The 21,278-nt window shown below is 35.7% G+C and overlaps 1 protein-coding gene across 4 annotated transcripts in view; it reads right to left on the minus strand.

Moving 5' to 3' along the window:
• The window catches only part of DIAPH3 (diaphanous related formin 3), a 209,999-nt gene that overhangs the window by 73,928 nt on the left and 114,793 nt on the right, over positions 1-21,278 (minus strand). For all 4 annotated transcript variants that reach the window (XM_032099871.1, XM_032099870.1, XM_032099869.1 and 1 more), the window contains 2 exons: positions 13,369-13,494; positions 3,635-3,798 (listed from right to left, as the gene is read on the minus strand). In XM_032099871.1, coding sequence (XP_031955762.1) covers positions 3,635-3,798; positions 13,369-13,494 — 290 coding nt within the window. The remainder of the gene's footprint in view (positions 1-3,634; positions 3,799-13,368; positions 13,495-21,278) is intronic.

Here is a 21,278-nt window from a genome sequence, read left to right on the forward strand (position 1 = left end):
ATAGTATGTTAACATTTGTAGTTCTAAAATAATTTCAACACTTTCTTCTTTCTCATGCTGCCACTACACCAAGCAAAACAATGCCGCCTGGGTAACAGTGTTGCATTTTTCTTATTCTTATCAAGACATGCATTATTTCATTAGGTTTATAAATTCTTTTCTTCTGGTTAATATCCGTACAATATTATTTATTTTGAATTATAAATATGCACGCCAAAATTTCCAATGAAGCTAAAACAGAACAATGAGTTTCAGAGTTTTGAAATAAAAATTTTGCATACTCAGACATTAAGCAAAAGAACTGTATCACATTCCATACATTTTTAACAAAAGTATTTTAGGATTACATTTTCATTATTTTAGTGTTAGCTATGTATGGTGGTAAATTCTCAGTTCTCTGAGAATTTACATTTGCATTAAATGTAAAGTGCACCTATTCTTCATCGCAGAAGGTTTCCTTTTTAAGAACACAGTTAGACAAAACCCTGTCCTTCCTAATATATCAAGGTGTCCCCTCTTACATAATGGCTAACATCTTCACAAGGTCTGAGGCAAAAGCTGCAAGTTTGCAGGGATAATTAATGTTGTTAGCAGGAAAATATCCAGGCTGCACTGAAAAAAAAAATGGACTGACACGTTTTATATAGTACAGATGAATGTGGATTACAGCAATACTTGCACAGGCACTGTTTGCAGCATCACTGCCATAGAGAGTGACCAAAAGAAGGGGAAAGAAAAATACCACATAAAGCTTGTGAAGAAATACTTGTCTTGGATAACTGAAGAAGAATAAACTTTCCATCATGAAAAAACAACAATGAAATGGATTGTTTATACAAAGCAAAACTGTACTTTCACAGTGACTACTCCAAAGTCACCTCTGTGAAATTTGATACATGGGGAAGAGGGTAGAAGCTTCCTACAAAATGCTAAAGTTTTTGATTGAATTAATTTTAACAAATTATTTGCTGATTTTCAGACTGGGCATTCTGTAGAATAAACTACTGGATACAATCCAAATGGGACTTGGTACTTGACAAGTACAATACTGGCAGAAATTACACACTTTCCTAACAGAGTGACCAAGGAAATTTCTACTTTGCACCTACTATTTCCCCAAAAATAGTATCAATAGGACTCAGCCTCTGACCGAAGTCATTCAAATGTAGATGTCTATTCTCTCCAATCACACTGAACTAGTGGGCCTGACTTAATAGCTCACACCTTCAGATGAAGTGTGGATTGGATGCTTTGGAGTATCACACCTTGCCCTCAGCCTTTTTGTAACAGGAAAGTGATTTTCCACAAATTCGATGTCACAGCTTAAAAATTTCAGGCTGATGATGTCTTGGGTACTATTTAAGACACTTCTCCAGGATACTAGGTGCCTCTGTCCTTCTGTCTCCTTTGAGACATCAGGTAGGCAGCTCTCCAAATTCTTAAATGAATTAAATGAATTAAATATGCATCTCCCTTGACTAAAACACAAGATTAGACACTCAAACTCACATACAGATATGCCCTAAGGCCAAATTCTATCCTACATGTCCCATGTGTTTTCAACATGAAAGGTAAGTGAAATGCCAAGACCTAGATTTTGCAAGAGGGAGGAGGCATTCTTGGGTTCTCTCTTGTGATTTCCAGGGTCATTTCTAATTTTCATTTAAGTATTTGCATCATATAAAGGAAAAATAGAGTCTAGGGAACACTTGGTTGCTCTTCTTCGGGTTCTTGAAGTTATGTCTCTGCTGCAGAGCAACCTAGTGCCGATAGGAGCAAGGAGTTTCTATACCCTATGATTAGCCAGATTAGCCTACACTTGGACACAAGAGCTGTTGCCTCACGGTGTCTTCGCTCCCTTTCCTACAACTGGATGAAAATTCTAACCATTAGACAATTTCTTCAACATGAAAACTACCCTTCCAAGGAAAGGAATGAGCTTGTTAGCACTACCCATGATGCTGTGAAAGTACAGAGGGAGATTAACAGACATATCCGATACCTAAGATGTTCCACTGAGTGTACCAGGAATTTGGCTTCAGAAGCTGAAGGCAAGATGCTTCACCCCTTTTTCTGGATCTGGCCAAGTAACTGTACTCTAAATTTGGTGCTCACAAAGTGCAAATAATAGTTGTCACAGCTATCAAGTAACACTGAAATATGAAGTGCAGTTCAAAGTTAGCTATGAAACTGAAGTCTAGGGCTCCAGATTTAAACACAGGGATTTTTTAAACTTTTTAATACCTTTTCATTAATTAAGAATTAAAAAAAAAAAATTATAAGTAGGAAAATACTTCATGTAGATCATCAACTTTGCACAACAACAAGTTGACTGAACTTCAATCTCCCACACCTACTGGTGATGAGTGGTCTTTTAGTTTGAGCTTCTTAATAATCCAATGACTTTTCAGCACTAAATTTACAAGTCTTCAGAACTTGTAAATTTTCCAAGATAACAATCACCTTCAGTTTCTGTCAGTAATCAAGACCAATACTAAACAATCCTGAAAATCAGCTCATTTGTCTCACGCTAGGCATCTCAAAAATCTTTTCTGAAAAGCCTCAAAACTGAGCAACTACTCAAGATTTTGGTTAGTGTCATTGAGTGATAGGCGGTTTCATGCCTTACCTACACAATTTTTTTATATAGCCTTCAAACTGTGCTCTGCAAGACAGAATTATTAATTTTCCTCAAGGTTTCTTCTATCATGCTCATCAAAAATACCTGTTTTGAAGCATTAATTATCTTTATGACACTGCTGTGAAGTAGAGGCTAGCATCAGTGCTAATTTTACAGACACAGAGAAGAAATATGGGAAAATTAATGCAAAGCACAACCACTTCCTTAGAGCCTCCAACTCAACGTGAACCTAAGCATTTAGAATTCTACAACATTTACATGGGAGGTATGGTTTAAACATCAGAAATTAAAGTAATACAAATATTTTGTAATATTTATTAATTTTAAAATCAGACCACTGAGTTTCATATTAGGCACTGATCAAGTTAGGAAAACACAATCAATGCCCCTGTTGAAAAATCTGGCATACGTAACTTGCCAAGCAAAATTATTGAAATTGAATAATTTCTAGGCTTTTAGTTGTTAAACTCTGAAGTAGCACAGGCTTAGTAATCATTACATGTTCCAAATGGTTGCTAAATATGGGTTCCAGTTTAAGTCCTTTCCTCACAACTGATGGACATACAAATTTCAAAGTGTTTCTCAGTATCTGTGAAAGAAGTAATTTTCTCTACCTATATCTTCAGACCTGTCTGAAATCATTAAAAAACCCAACCAACCAAGTAAAACCAAACAAGACTGGGAAACATGCAAGAAACCTAAATAAGTGTGTTGTAATGATAAGTGTCAGGCTGCAATGAGGAATAGGTGGCAAAATGACTAAGTGACTTTTTCTACAGACCTATAGGCATTAGTTGGATCACTCCTCTAGATTTTGTCACAAAACTCATGCTCATACAATATTCCTGCAGGAGTGTAGTAGTAAGTTAAGCCATGTAATCATAAGAAGCCAGATGTGACACAAATCAGCTTATTATCCAAATTCATACATACAGATAAGGCTACAAAATATAACTTCTAAGAAACATTAGGCATAAAATAAACATATTGTACCATGAACATGATCCTGAAGTTGTTTAAGTCCGTTAAAAACTCCTCCACTGAAACTTTCTTCAGGTCAATGGCATAATACCCCATCACGTTCTGATAGAGTTTCTCCATGTTCTCATGCATCCGTGAAAGTTTCTGAAAATCTTCTTTGGCATGAACTAGGAAGCCGTACACTGCTGTTAAGGCTGCAAGAATACTCAGTGAATCCAGTCAAACACACTGCTTTTACTTAACATTGATTTGTGTGCCATACGTATTTTTTGTTTCATCAAATAAGGACCAAAAAAATTCCTTCCATGTTGTATATAATTCCTAGCATTTACTGTGTAAACTAGGCCTCTGAATGAGTTCAGGGATTTTCATCAAAATATCTCAACCACTTTAAATTTAAAGATTATTCAATTACTAAATAATTTCTTATGAAATGAAATGAAATGAAATGAAATGAAATGGAAATGAAATATATGTAACTAATCTTACTTCAAGCACCCATGTAGTTTATCTAGTATCACTGTCTCCTTATTGCAGCTAAACGCCTAGGTATATAAATTATAAATTCCATGGAATTTAGGTACAGATACCAATAATTAACCTGAATACTTTATCAATAAATACCTTAGTTCCTACTAAAATTAGAGTAAAAATAGAAATATTGATAAACAGTATTAAAAGTAAAAACCACGAAAGACAAAAAACTTCATCATAACAGCAATGCATTTACTTATGTTCCCAGAGGCTGCATCAGGTATTTATGCTTTTTCTAAGGCTATTTACAATGTCAATACAACTTAATTAAATTAGAGGTGAAAACAATAAAACTATTTATATAAAAGATAAACCGTTTATAAACAGCATCAAAACACTGCCGAAGAAGCTCAAAGACAAAATACTCTACATAGACATTTCCTTATGTTGAGCAACTTCAGGATGTGTGTACTTTAATGGAATGGTAGCTAAACAAATATTTATGTTCCATTGTTTTCGTGCTGTAGTACACACTACAAAAGACAAGAAATAGCCATTTTATCTTTAGTCTCAATTGTCTACCTCAACTACTGCAAAAGAGGATTTACTGCATTTGTACACTTTCTATCACAGATTAAATACACTATAGTCATTTTATGAAGCACAGAATTTTTAATCAAGTGCACGAAAATCGAGACCAACAGAATAGCAGAGGACCTGGCACTTTTTCTTAATAAACCTCACATCACTGGCCTCTGTCCATTGACCCAGGCTGCACAGATCCCTCTTGCAGAGCCTTTCTATCACCAGCAGATGAACACTCCCACCCAACTTGGTGTCCTTCGCGAACTTGCTTCAGGGTGCACTCAATCCCGTTGTTCAGACCATCAATAAAGATGCTGAACAGGACAGGCCCCAATACTGAGCCCTGGGGAGCTCCACTAGTGACCAGTACCTATTAACAATTTACTGTTGGATGACTGTTTTCACTCTTCAGGTTTTTTGCAATGCACTCCTCTTCTTAGTTTTGTTTAGAGGCTGAATTCCATTCCAGTTTCACTATTAAGTGCCCTTCTGGTTTGTTACGGCTGCTTTTAAAATAGCAAGTAAGAAGTTCATGGTTTTCTTTTTGTGATTTAAAATCCAGGCCAGAAATTCACACAATAATGATCTCAGATATGTGCAGGAAGGGAGAAATAATGCACTTTCACAATATTCTAATTAGTCACTAGTGGATACTAGCTGAATCTGTAAGTGCAGAACAGCCTCCACTATGACAGTCTTGTAAAAAAGAACTAACAAAAGTCAAGATTTCAACAATTTAAAAAGACAAATCTTCCATCACCCCTCAACCACCTAAATTCAGACTTTCTCAACATGGCTCTTGTGCCAGTACAAGCTTCTTTTCATGCTTTTAGTAACTTCACAAGATGCAGCTCGTAAGCAGCTTCAGACTGCCTGTGCTGACTGGCTGGGAACAGCTCAAAGAGAATTGATGTTGCCAGCCCTCTTTTCTTCTGCACCAGTTTCAATCTCCTTTACTTAGCTCCCAAGATGAGCATAGCACACAGAAAACTGATCTTTAGATCTGAGATTATTAAAAATTATTAAAACTCTTAAAAAACTATTGGTAGGAAAGCGAAGAAAGTTGATGAGAGGTTTGTCTTTAAATGCTGCACAAGGACTATATAAAAAAGGATTATGAGAAACAAGACATGACAAAACACAAGCTAAGACCATCAAAAGAAATGTCACCAGTTCACAAAAACACAAACAAACCAAAACAATAAAAAAAGACTGAAACTAGAAAAAAGAATTCCTACATCTGGTTTACTTTTGATCCTAAAATTTAGGATACTTATTATTTGTGATTCTTAGATTATTAACAGATCTTACTAAAAAATAGTTTTTTGCAATTATGAGGCTGCTTATTTCCACAGAGTGAAGGGTAAAGGAAAATCAGATAAATTGGTTTTGCTGTCTCTATGTATAAATGCCAAATATTAAACATTCCAGTATTTTCCAGTTTTCTAGGAAGAAAAACAACCAAAAAAAAGGATGAAATTATCAGTAAAATGTAGACTTCATCTTGTAAATTCCAGACAGTATCCTGAAAAGAAAACTTGGGGAGCAGGGGAGGTGAGAGAAAATTTCTGATATTCTTCAAGACACAGCTAAATTACAGCTATGCTAAAAGAGTCCATATAAGCTGGTTAATTTTATACTGTTAAAAACTGACCCCCCCTTGAATATCTGATGCATAATTTTAAACACAAAGTACAGTACTCTGACAAGATGTTTTGCCAGACACAATGAATCCTGAGATTTTTATTTTCCATCTGGTGCATTATGGGATACCCCTAAGATGTTGGCATTCTACTGAGACTGTGCTTCAATTTAGGTATTTTTAATAACTCCTCTTCCTTTTCTCCTTAAATATGGCTTTTGTTAGCCAGCTCCAGCTAAACTGGAAACAACAGGGAATACTACTGAGTACAGCAATCCCAACTGTAATTATTATGAACAGGTTGATACATATGCATTATCAACTACACAATTCATTGGTTTTGGATGAATGAAGACACAAGTACAGCTGAGCTACAACACAGGTGGGAAGAAAATGAACTGAACAAGTTTGGTATTTGTTAACTTTTTCTGAAGTGGCTTTACTTCATGGACTGCCTTTTTGGAACCACTGGACTACAGATCATTTAGCTAATTAATGCACAGCTGAGACAAGTTTAAGATCTGTGGCAAAATTTCTAACTGCTGTATGTTTGGTCTTGCGTATTCTGGCAGCTCTCTTCACAGTGAATTGCTTCTCTGAAATTTATACTGATTTTAATATACTGTGGTATATAAAATACTAATACAGTGCAGCATATCGAGCCCAGTAAAGGCATCTATTACCCTAGAAAAGATAATGAATAATGTTAATCTCAACCGAACACTTCTTTAAAAGACCCCAATATTCACCACTTCTTTTTCAGCAGAATCTTCAAAAGGGAACTGAGACCGCCACTATACTAGATGACAACAATCTCCACAAAACATGGCAAACCTTTTGAAGACTGATGCAAAAAGACTTTGAGGTCACTTCAAACCATTTCAACAAATGGTTTTCTATTAAGAGCAAGTGGTGTGAATGCCGTAGGGCTCTGTTAAGGATTTCCCACAATTTGGGAAAATGGTTGCAATTGTCTGAAAAATACATGTCAGAGAGAATTCTTTCTATATACATATAAGCAAGGTTCAACAGAAAAATTCTGCATCTGAATATAATAACTCAAGAAACACACAGAAATGTTTAGATTTTTAAATTAGTACCTTCTGAAGAGTACTTGTCAAATAATACCTTTTCTTTGATTCACTCCTACTTATCTCTGTTATAATACTAAAACAAATTGGCAGGTATTTGTATCACACAAAGCTGCTGCATTCACTGTGTATATATCATATATTACAAGTAAAACCAGTGCTAGCTGTAATATATGCCCTAAGTCCAGATACTAAATGAATTGTAGACTTTAATTAAATTTACCAAAAGCTCTATCTCATTACCTGTCCACACACTAAACATCTTGATGCTCTCTCAAAGAGAGACATACAACCTTTTTTTACCTGAAGAGCTCAGGTCCTGTAATCTTCAAAGTCCTTAGGATGCAAGGACATCTTACAGATTCAGTTTATGTTGCACAGGGGGAACTTCAAACTATGAGGTCAATTAAGTAACCAACAGTTTGGAGGTAGTAAGTAGTCCCTTCCCTGCAGTTGAAATGGGTTTCTTCTACCTCACTTGGTAGTGAAGGCTCTGACTCATTTAAGTCCCATTTCTTCCTTCCCTTTCTGCAATGTCAACAAATCAAATTAAATAGCAAAGGAACAGCAAATTGATCAAAAGAAAGAACTTTTTTCCTAGCTGAAAGGCAGCAATCAACTGATTGTCTCTCAAGTATTAGTTCCGTAAGTTTCTGTAAAAGAACACCATCAACACTACTTTTATCACTAAGCTCAAACTTTCTCAGCTGCTGCTTAAAAAATCACAAGATGGGAGCTGTACTGATAAAGAGCATGTTGACTGAATCACTTAATTAAAGTTTTAATATGCAATTTAAATACTCTCCATAAACCCACTAAATTTTTATTTTGAACATACAAGTGTATTTTGTTCACTGTGCTTTTTATGGAACATTTAACTTGATGGATTTAATACGTTAGATCAATATCAATTCAGTATTCTTTGACTTTCCTAATTAAAGGAAACAGAAGAATTGCAATAATAACTATTTCTTTTCAGCTAGCATACACATGATGGCTCACAAATTAACACAATCTAATATATAGGAGAAATATTCATAATTACAGATTTTGTCAATAAAAGAGTGAACCAACTGTGCATATCTCTGACTTCCTAAAGAAACAAGAATGCTAATCAGTTCATTAGGGGGCTTTGGGTTGTGATATTTAGCAACAGGATGTAATAGCCTGCTTGTCCATGGAGCTTAATTGTACTCGGGATGAAAAATTATTTTCAACAAAGCACTATCCTTCCTTTTTCAGATTTCCTGCTGGTTTCTTTTCATGAGCTGCATGCTTTTCAAGACATCAGCACCATTCAGATTTCCTTGTCATAGGAATAAAAGTAAAGACAGTTCCAGGTTTCATCATGCTGTGCAGGATTATCTAACCTTTACATCAAACCTTTTCTGCTTCGTAATTTATTGAAGTTCCTGTTTTTCTAAAAGTGAGCTGCTTTAATTAGTGTGTTCACAAACATGACTAGAAACCATATGCAACTATGCTGTTTAGAAATTGCTGTCTGTCTTCTGGGTCAGGTAGTAGGTGAGGGCAAACTACTTGTTCATAATATTTACTATTCAAAATACTGTATTTGAATAGTCTAAAACAATGAAATATACAGTATGGCTGGTGTAAGGACTAATAGAGCACAGCTGCCTGTCTCAAACACTCTTTAGGCCACAGAAGGACTTTGCCATGAGATAAGCACAGAAGGGAGTAACAAGATGTTTCCAACTCCAACGCCTGGCAAAGGTGAGATCTGGGTAGCACATCCTGGTTAACACATCCAGACAAAAATTCCCACTGGCAAACTGTGGAAAGAAGCAACTGCAAATACACATATCACTGGTCAAACAAAGATCACCCCAAGTTATGTGACAGATGGGCAGCTGTGACCACTGAAGATGCCCCTCCCCAGATATGCCTCCTAGGGATTAATAAATTAAGCCATTGTGACAGGAACTCAAGGTAAGATAAAGGCGGTACTATTATCTGAGCATTATCTCAGACCTAGGGGTGGGTTAAGAGAGCTGGGGGAGAAAAATGGATCACTGATAATGGACACAAAGAATGCAGAATTTATGATCCACAAGGAAATCCAACTCAGCAACTGTGCTGAAATCAGCTCTGACTGGGTAAAAGGTAATTAGTTTTTTTGCAGGGGAATATCACAACCCACTGAACCAAGAATCACACCGACTCGAAGAGAAAGACAGCACGAGACTAACTAGCATTAGAAGCAAAGGAATCATTTAACCAATACAGGAAGAGAACTGTGTAGCCAATGAGCATTAATTCCTTTGTTTGCTAAAATGTAAAAATAGTGAAAAGTTTTGAACCACCTCAAGACACACCACCACCAAGAAGCCCAGGGCGAAGAAAGACCAACAGCATGCCACTGGATCGACGTGTGGGGACTATCTCCTGCTTTACATCTCCCTCCCTTCCCCCCCCTCACCCCCTTTTACTGTTAAATAAAATGTGTATTATTGACTTAGCATATGGTCTCAGGTCACTAATCAGATCGTAACAGTTGGTTTTACCTGTACTGATTTATTTTAAGTAGGACCAAATATTTATTTTGCCTGTTTCTGACAGCAGTCAATACCCAACAATTAGGGAAAACAAGGAGGAAAGGAAACTTGGCAAATACAGCATGATAATTCAAGTGGTGCAGTACTCAGTTTCTAGCATTCTGCATGTTAGTCCTTCTTCTGAGCTAAAGCTACTCCGGACTGCTGTGCTTAATAGTTCCTGATGTACATTCTTTAGCTACCTATCTCAGCCTTATATGAAATTCATTCACATCTTCGGTTTAATTGTCAATTGTCCATTGTCCAAGAAAACATTTCTGTTAGTATGTTTTAAGCAGCTGGACAGTATTTCACATGGGACACAAAGAATATACTCCTCTCTTTCCTTCCATAGAGGACACAAAATTACAAGTATTTTTACTGTATTGTCTTAATTTTCTTGATTTTCCACCATCTGAGTATTACTCTATTAAAATATCCCATATGCATAACCTATTGCCAATTGCTGCACATTGCCCCCATTCTCTGCCACATCAGTAGATATACACTACACTTTTTGAGATGGGGTAATGGAAGAACTGATGATGTAAGAGTATTGCTGATTTTTATAGTATCTTATTGTTTATGTTTTCTGCTTGCTCTCAACTGCATTTGTTCCCGATTGTTCTAATAAGAGTGTTTCTTCTTCAGATCTATTACTCTATAATCACTGAAGTTCACTTGCTGCTTTGTCAGCATCTGCCAGTATCTCCCTTTAACAACAGGATTTTTTTCAAAGACATTAATCCAGAAAAAAAAAGTAATCAAACCACTTTTTAACCTAAGAAATTTCTTTCCTTAGAAGTCTTTGTTAAAACACCTTGTTGAAACATGGATGGAAATTCAGTTATGTTCTACTGACTTCTTATATTTATCTGCATGCTGCAATAGACCTGCAAAGGATGGTTTCTCTTTATTTTATTTCAAATAAATACATGTTCATTTTGTATTTAGTCTTCATCAGTTTTCTTGGTAGAGAAGCATGACTTGCAGACCCTCCTTGTAGCCCTTCTAAAAAACTTATGGGCTTCTTTTCAGCTTTGACCTGGTCTAGTGAAAATTGTTCCTGCCCACAGCAGGGGGGTTGAAAACAGATGATCCTTAAGGTTCCATCCAACCCAAATTATTCTACGATTCTTCAATTCTATGATTCCTTTGTGTCTTCAGCTAGCTTAGTTCATGTAAGAATCTGTAGTCCATTAAGTTTATATTTGAGTTAATTTTGAATTTTTTTCAAGTGTTCTGTGACCACTGTTTACTCTTGGGCATTTATTGCTATTTATTTTCTATTAAGAAAAAGAATTCTACTGATTCCTTCACTTAACATCATTATTCCATTTAAAATATTACACAGTAGGGTCAACTGAAGTTCTCCCTAGAGAAAACTGATGCAAAGAACAAATTTAACTTTATGGCTATGACTTATCTTCTTGGCAGGCATTGATAATCCATGTCTTCTCTGGCAGGATTAGAGCTTTTGAGATGGCTGAAAAAGACGAAGTGTAGATCCTCCTTTGCATTTCCTAAGATGATTGCTATCCTTTTTAAGTGATCAGTAAAGTGCTCTAATGGTCTTCATATATGGGAATAGAATTTCAATCCCCGAAAAAATTATGCTGTTTATTGACAAGGTCTGTCTACTTACTCTGTCTTAAATACAATTTATAACCTTTTATCACAGTATTCCAGTCATTTCTGCTAGGAAGTTTCATAAATGCCCAAAATGTCAGTAACACAAAGGGAAATGAGGCATCCTACATAATCATTTTTGGATTTTAGATGTTTGGTATTAGCATATAAGTACATCTTTATTCATCAACTTTTCTCTTGCTCTCCTTCTTAAATTTTGGGAGGATTCACTCATTCTCAATTGAATTTTGCTAATTTATTTCTTATCTTTTTCATAACTACATGTCAAAGGAAAGCTGTATACTCTCTGTTCCTTCAAAACCTAGTCCTTAGCTAAAAAGTGCAAAAAGTTAAGAGGGTATTTGAAGTGCCTGCATCATGACTATTTTGGGTAGATGATTGTTGTAGGTCCCTTCCAACTGAAATATTCTATTCTATTCTAACAGATTCAGAAGGGCCTGTCCTTTTTCATAGTTCAGACTTTTTAAAAGTGCTTCCCATTCCTAACTTCCTAGACTAAATATAATTTTCCAAACAAAACACAGACTTTTTAAGTCCTAGCAATATTGTCCAAAAGCTCTCATGGATATATTTTCCTCTACCTTCCTGGCAATATTTGATCTCTTGCCTTCAGGACCCACATCCTAGTTCTCCTGTTGTGCTATCTGTTTCTTCAGGGACCAAATTTACGTTTCGTACTGTAGACACACCATGCTGGTGGTGCAATACATCTCCCAAAAACACATTGAGCTGAGAAAAAATGGCATCACCACCAACAATAAATAGAATAACCTCAACAACGAAATACCCAACCTTACAAAAAATTAGTACCAACACTGGAAGGTTAAGATAACCCACAGTGGCCAGAGAAGGCCTGAAGCTAAATTGCAAACTCTTAGGTTGCAGTGAATCTAATGAAGACAGAACTGTCCCTAACACAGGAAGAACCAGTACATGCACTCAGCCTCAGGGTCCCTTGCCATGTCTTGTGCAATAGGATGAGATGAATCAAGAGGACCGTGTCCTGAGTCCCCCAGCCTCTGTACATAACAAAGCAGTCTTCCAGCTAGGTAACAACCTAACCATGCATGCAGAGCAAATTTCAACCTGTCTGCTCATATTTCTGCTTCCAGATTAGTCTTGGTGCTAAGCATATATGGCCAACATTCGCTAAAAGAATGGTTTTTTTCCTGTTTAAATTATTACCTTCATGTCACTAGCTGTTCTTATGAAAGACAGGCAGTAAAGTTGGCTGCATGATTTGGAATAAATAATGAGAAAAAGAATTTTTTCAAAAATAACACCAGAAAACAGTTTTCATGAGCTATGAATCTCATTTCTGAAATAACTGAAATTTTCTGGTTCTGCGGTACCATGTATAAAAACATTCACAATGGTAATGCATACACAAGAAAAAAAAAGAGACACAGGGTGACAGACATTTTTCTAAGAGACTCTGACATAAAAATACCATGTAACACTAGGGTGCTTAACATTCCTATTATAACTTCTTTTCACTAAGTTAAGAAATTCATATACAGTGTAAAACCTGACAGTAAGCATTTTTTTCCTCATTCATTCCACTTCAGAGGAACCCTTTAATTGGACTGCTCATGTATTTAATTTTTGAGAGGAAAAACAAGCTATATTTTTCAAAAATACATGCTACAAACTAGACAGAAGTTATGCAAAGAAATTTAAAATTTAAAGCAATGCAGTTAAACTACTTAGGGATTTTTGTTCTGTTTTTTAAGAGTGCTCTAAAGGATATTGACATTTTTGCTACAAACTTATCGTGCTTATCTTCAGGAACTGGAAAAGTCTGCAAATCCTTCTCAAGCTGCTGAAGTTGCCTCTCCATATGTTTAAGGCTCTTCTCCAGGTTTTCTGCTGAGACTAAAATACACAACATTCATTCTGTTAACACACTAAACAAAAACCATAGTTTTCAAAATACACGAGTTAAAACCTTACCCAAGTCAGCATACTACATTGTTAATTCTGAAATAAAAGCACACTGAACAAATTACAATGCAAGATGAGGAGGTCACGCTACAATGTTCAGCTCCCCTTACTTAGGCAGATTTCTTATTCTGATTAGATGTATGCTATTTGAATGCTGTATTTTCATTTGTTTTTATGCCCAAGGTTTTGCATTGCAATTAACACTCCGTTTTAAATAACCTGAGATATACATATGCCAGTCTGTCTCTTCTGATTAACCAAAGGACAAGTTTTCAACATATTCGAAGAACCACAAAGCTTTTTGCCATCTCATTCTGTTAGAACAGAAAATATAAACATTTGTATGGAAGATCATGAAGAAAGTAAGACTCTCAAACACAGAAAATGGGGCTATTAAACACCTATGCATGAAACCTAAACCTCAATTCTCTACCACTATGTGTGATAAAAAACTCAACAATTTGTCAGAGCAAAAGTGCTTGCCAAGCACTTGAAGGGGTACAAGAGAGCAACACATGGACTTAGGTAAAAAAAAGGAGTGGAGCTGAAACATCGGGGATTTACAGAAGGATGTAGAAAAAGTGCAAATTTTCTTGCCAGGAAAAGAGAACTACAACTTTCATCCATTTGAAGCAACACATGTAAAGTGGAAAGCTTGATCTGCAAATAGCTGATTGAAATATCAAGATGACCAGGACCAGAGTAATCTGAAGATAACTTGTTAGCATGTATTCTATCTTAGATCTATATTATTGCCATGAGTTCAAACTTAATTCTGATTATTTATGAAGTCCACTTTAGTTAAGTTTGATAGGAGCAATATATAAAGATGTAAGAACACACTGTGAATTCTAGTCTAATGAGGGTTTTTCTCTTTTTAATTATTTATTTAATTCATAATATACTGTACCTGTAAAGGTATAGTTACCTTCATCTTCATCTTAAAAAAAAAAACCTCCTTGGAGAAAGTCTGTGTCCCTATGTTACTAGGATCTGTAGTGGATCCATAATTTCATCTACCAAATAGTTATGTGAGAGAAAATATAAAATACATAGTATAAACACAATTCTCTGAAAAAAGCCTGACAGAGACCCCAAATGACCAGAGTAAAATGCTGCATAGCAACTACAATCCCATTCATAGCAGAATGGTTAACACAACTCTAAAATGATCCATGGCAATGTGACAAATTGCCTCACAATCACCATTTTTGAAAGTCTCTGGTTACTCAAAAAACAGTTTCTCAATTGTATGTTAGACTTGCAGATTTTCACTCAGCAATTGGTAAACCCAAATCATCACCAGTTAGGCCAGTTGGCTTCAGTAATTAAAAAAAACTGCTTTGTTTGGGGAGCATAGCTAAAACTAGAAGCTGACAATATTGACTAAGACAAGTTTCAGTCTTCACTGGTCCCAGAAACAAACCTGATTTTAATAGAAAGTCATACTTCTGCTGTCATGAGAAGCATCTGAGGGCTTGGCACACACCATTTTAAGTCACTGATTTACTTAGAAAGCTGCTACGAAACACAATTACAACAACTTACGCCTAATGTAATTATTGATAGGACTCTTCACAAGACCATTTATCTTGCCTAAAGAGTTCATAGTATAAATTAGTGTGACATATACCTATAGTACATATAGTACATAATGTCAAAATCATGAGAGCTGGCAAGTAACAGAGATTTAAAAACAATACAAAAGCCCAACCCACCAAAAACTCCTCTACACCAATTGCAGGTGGCAGCTGAGTAACACCTACACTATTTTACCCAGATGAAACCCAGCAAAATAACTCAGTGCCTAGAGCTGATTAATAGGTTCTGTACAAGAGATTTTAAAGCTCTTGCTTCCAGAAAAGCCAGTTTTTCACTCTAGTACTTCAGGTTTTTTGACACTGAACATTTACATATTTGATCAAGAATCTTTATATCTGTATTTTGCCCTGAAGAGGTTTTTTCCTCTGTCATGATCTTAAATTGTTTTAGAACTTAAGATTTCAGCAAATCTTTGCTTTTAGCAGTGTAAAACTATTAGATATATTTCCCTTTACGACTGTATTTCTAATGATAGCCTCAAGTAAAGGCTAGTTCACAATATGCTGCTATTAAGTTTGGTACTGTTGTCTTTGCAGCTTTCAATTTAGTGAAAACAGATTAAAAAAAAAAAATCAAACCTCTAAATATAATCAGCTCTTCCAAAAAAAGATCATATAAAATACTTGCCAACCTTTTATTGTGTCCCTTTGAAAGGCATGGTATAAAATCTGAAGGGATATAGAAGAATGGCAGAAAAGGGAAAAAAACTCGTTAACTTTAACCCCTAATCCTGGAAGGATTCAGAAATAAACCGAAGCCAAACTGAAGTACACAACTCACATGCTAGTTAAAAAACAAAGTCAAACCCTGGGGTTTTGAATGTTAGAGAGCCCACAAAACCAAGCTGTTCACTGAATACAATGCATGTGTGCTCAAACAATCTCCTAACTTACACCCAATCATACCCCCAAAACTCCCAAAGCTCTCTTCCAAAATGGCTCCTGCTATTGTCAGCAATAATTAGATTTCCCACCATCTGCTTTTTATGGTTAAAACAACTTCATTCTTAGGGCTTCCTCTTCTGAATCTGTTTTTTCTAATATTACAATTATTCCGGAAGCCTCTTCAACTGCTTCTCTTTTCAAATATTTCTGCACAGTATTTCAGGTGATGACTCACCAGCCCTTTAATTTCTGCATTACAATTTCTCCAGTTCTTCTGGGAATACCTTATCTGATTAACTTCCAATAAAATATCCTTTTTTTCTTGGCCAAAGCCCTTATTACAGTATCAAGATGCATGATCTTGTACTTCATGCTATTGATTTTAATTTCTTTTATTCTGCTTCCTCAGGATCACTCAGTGATGACAACCCAATACCCACCTCATCTGGCAAACTATCTAACCCTGTGTCAGACACAGTCATTGGTGCAATACCACAATTTTATATATATTTTTTTGGCCACATTCCTTTTAAGACAGTACTTTGTTTCTTCTACTTTTTATTCTAATGAATATTCTCCCTTTGTACATAATACCAAGTGCTTTACTGAAGTCAACATAGATTTCATGGGATTGAAAAAAAAGAAAAAAAATAATAACCAAAGATAGCAATAAATTCAATTTTATTTTATGCTACTCTGATTAACCTCTGTTGTGGATTATTCTTTCCCCTGTAACTTTCATATCAATAAAGTCAGATAAAGAGATATGGAATTGCTCAAATCACTCTTTTTTCGATTTCTTAAATATTCTATAGTAAGACATTACTACAGCCACAGCAAACTTGGTAAGAAATGTACTTACTAAACTTCTAGTTTTATCTCAGCTACCTCAGGATGCAGAATATGAAACAGGTGTTTACAGTATGAGAATACAGCACTCTGATTTTTTTTCTTTCAACAAATTTCTGTGGAGACTTTTTGCTCCACTCTGTCCCATCCCCAGATCATTATACTTGCTTAAAATTAAAACAATATTTCATCTAGCTTTGAAATTTTACCTGTTTTATCTTAAATACTAGAAATAATTCTCCAAAGTGAAGCAATACTCGCATGGTCTCTCATTTCTATTGCTGCAAACCTTTTGCTACTTTTTGCATCAGTTGTTATTTCAGAAATCTTACGTGCCCATCCTGTATGACAATTTGCTTGGCTGTTGCTATCTCCTTATCATGATGCTCTTCCTCTTGCCTACAGGTACTTTGCTTCCCTTGTGCTATTATGGCCCCTTTATTCTGAGAGAGTAACAAACTGACCTCTAGCCTGATAGAGAAAATTATACCATATTATTTAAAAAAAATCTGGAAATATACTATTGGTTTTGCCACGTGAAAATCACACTGGACTGATTGAGTTTACTGAATAATTCTCTAAAATTGTCTTCATACTATTAATGCAGCATTTAAAAGTGAAATTAAATTACAAAATATAGCCCAAAGCAGCCCAATAACGAACAAGAAAAACCCCACCCATATTTTCAGGTGGATTTAGAGCACTAACAAAGAAATATTACAGAGGAAAAGTATTGAGGGTTTCTGCAAACACCAGCAAAGATCTGAAATATCCATTAAGACTAGCATAAGATCTACTCAGATATACTCAGTGTCACACAGCACTGAAAATACAGTATTTATGCTTTTTTTCTCCCAAAATAATGATTTCCCTTGTCTCTATAGCAATTTCTTGGCTTTCTTGCCTTTCTTTCCCCTTTCTTCTTTGTGCATGTGCGTGCCTAAGGTGCATACAACACTCTTTTTGAGATCTTTTTTCCCTCAAAGCCCTGACATTGCCACTGGCTCTTTAGCATTCAGTCTTTCCCTTCTGTAGCCAGACCAGACTTCAGTTGCACACATGAAAAAAAGCAGCTAAGTAGGATTTTTGTTGCCTATTTTGAATTCAAATATGAGCACACTAACGTAGTGTAATTGCTAAACGATGTGGAAGCATTTTTGTACACAGTTCAACAGTAATAATATTACTATCATCAGTAGTAATAGGCCTCAGATCTTACAGCAGCTATGCCCTGTACTACCTCCACAAGAGCCCTGGCCTGCTGGACTTGTTATAAACTTCAAGAACCTCCTGAGTGAAATGCAGTCTGACACCACATCTCTTTTTATAATGTACGGTTTAAGCTCAGAACTTGTAAATATGGGAAACAGCTGAAGACAGAAACACCTGAATGACAATTCACTGTTGTCAGTTATTCCTCACTGAGCTGCTACCAAAAGAAAGAAGGAGCTGCTAACACAAGCAGGAAAAAATGGCCAAGCAACAGGATATGGCACTAGCTCTGAGCACAGGGATCAAGGTCCCCCAGGGTTGCACAGCACACAGTGATATGGTACAGTGGTGGACCAAGATCTGTCAAGAGACAAAACCATCTTATAAAAGAAATGAAATTCAGAGGGAGCAGAAAGAAGTCCCTTGCATCAGTTGCAGCTTCCCTTGCTGAAGAGTTCTTGAGCCTCCTCACCTGCTTTCTTGGGGACTCAGACCACTAAGTGCTGAGCTGACTGCAGTGTGTTGTACACTTGCAGATATTTTAGGTTATAATTGTGAATAACTAACTGCTTTGAATATGCAGTGAGAGTGGTTAATAATGATTCACAATGAACTATTAGCATGAAGGGCAATGAAGATCAGTCTAGTAGTGTTTAAAATAAAAATTTAAAAGTGGTCACTTTTATCAGTCTTCTACCCAACCTTGCCACTTTAACTCCGTAAGGTACAGAGGTAGCAAGACACAAGTCTACATGTCCATCTAAATGCACTTTGCACCTTCCTACTCATTAAGATTAAGCTTTCTTACCTTCAAGTGTCTATACACCTGCACAATGCATTCAACATTTTTTTAATTGTCTTTTCCACCATTTTAAGGTTCCTCTTGCAATTGATTTCTGCATCACCCATTTGATATTTTTTGTCTTTCAGTAGATATCTACATTTTTCCCCTACAGAGTATATAATTTTGCTTTATTCTCATTATCACTTAAAACATCAATGAAAACTTTCATTAACATCCAGACATTTATACCCCCTTGACTGAGTATGAAATTAGAAGTACTGAACAGCTTTATCTGAATCCTGGACTGTTTACATATCTGTCTACACCATGTTTAAATAACACATGGCTCAAGGACTGCACCAGGTATTGGCCCTGATCCGCCACTTAACAGGATCACCACAAGATGATAGAGAAAGCAAGCTACTTGCACAGACTACTGGCATACTTCAATATCACATTAGAAACTGAAGCACTATTTTGGTAAAAATGTGCAAATATTCAAGCTCTTGCTTGGTATTTGATTTGCTAATTAATGCTTGTAAAACATGCATATATTTCTATGCCTTAAAGAAACAGAGTATTTCACTTACTTTTTAGGAGTTCATGGCATAATCAGAACTCAAAATTACTTGTCACATAACACTTCTGCACATAACTTATAGCCACAAACATTAAAGAGATTATTTACAAAACATAACAGTATTGCGTATGTTCCATTGGCTCTTAAAGCTATATTTTTTATATCATGAAATGCACTTACCAAAAAAAAAACCCAAAATAAAAGACAACGTACAAGGAGATGTGTTTAACTACTCATTTTCAGTAAGTTAAATTTATTATTAAATGGTTCAAATTAGAACATGTAAGAATATGTCAAATCTGCAGTGTGCTGATATAGGACTTGTGTCCCAATAGAGCAAGAGTTGTTGACCCATTACAAGTATAGACAGCACTGCAAAAAACCATGAATAAATACAAAAATGCAGAACTATTTAAAGGTTTACTTTAAACCACATCACCTTGAATTCCCCTTTTCAAATATCCAATGCTCCTGGTATGCTATCTTAAATATTGGAGTGGCATATTTTTGTCTTAAACGGTACATTTCCTGTAAAGAGATACGAATTTTTAGCCTAAGATTTTCAAAGTTAAAAGCCAACTTTTTTTCAAATAATTAAAAAAAACAGTAGCCACAAAATAACAAGCTTTTTCAGTCTTGTGAAAGAATCTCTTCCACACAACTTAGAGCTTGAAATAGACTTCCAACCTAAGAACTGCATTAATGGACAAATATTTACTTTGTAACTTCCTCTATTGCTTAGTACTCTACCATATTGCGAAATTAGTGACTAAAACCATTATGTACTTTCTCAGTCTTGACATCAAACAGCAAGAAAAGAGATGACTTTCAAAAACTTTTTCTTCCTTTTAAACAGCAGTATCTCAATCCTCTTTTTCCATATGGAATTCTTCGTCATTACTTTGCTATACTTCAGTATTTATTTTAAGGCTTTACAGTTAATATTTCTCGTTTGAAAGCCAAATCAACTCAACACCTATTACTGTTTATTTCTTAAGCCGTAAAATTTTGTGTTTTCTATTTTGAGCATCATTTATACAATCATCATTATGAGCAATCGATCTCTGTCTTTAAGAATACAGTTGCTTTTTTTTCCACCAACAAAAACACATTTTTTTCACTTGTTTTAAGGAATGCTTAGCTTGTTTAGCTGCCTCTAGACTAACTTATAAGAGTATTCAATAGCTAAGGAAAATATCCACTGGCTTCTTACCATATAAAGGAAGGCATAAGATACATTTGATACTTTTCTTGGGTAGTGTCTTGATATGCAGCCAAGTGGCTTAGAGAACAAGAAACTAAAAGTTCTCAAAGCTGCAAGGAATAAAGTGATTTTCCAGTCAGCGGACTTCTCAAAATGGACTTCTGGTTTGGTACCAAGACTCCTGATTATAATTCATAGCCATCATTCTTGAAAACTATCATCTGAGGTAGAGAAATCCCACACATAACGTTAAAAAAAGGGAAATTAACTTTGCATTTTAAAAAAGGAATTCTCAAACAAAAAAAAAAAAACCTAAGATAAAACTGTTTCCCTATTAGCTCCAAACACTTTTTGAGGTAGATTTCTGAATGGGCTACCATTCCATAGAATCATAGGATAGTATGGCTTTGAAAGGACTTTAGATCTTCTAGTTTTAACACCCCTGCCATGGGCAGGGACACCTTCCACTAGATCAGGTTGCTCAAAGCTCCATCCAGCCTGATCTTTAACACCTCTGGGAATGCGGAGTCCACAACCTCTCTGCGCAATCTGTTCCAGTGAGTCACAAGCCTCACTGTGAAGAATTTCTTCCTAATGTCT

Source organism: Corvus moneduloides, chromosome 2 (genome assembly GCF_009650955.1).
Source record: "Corvus moneduloides isolate bCorMon1 chromosome 2, bCorMon1.pri, whole genome shotgun sequence".
NCBI lineage: Eukaryota > Metazoa > Chordata > Aves > Passeriformes > Corvidae > Corvus > Corvus moneduloides.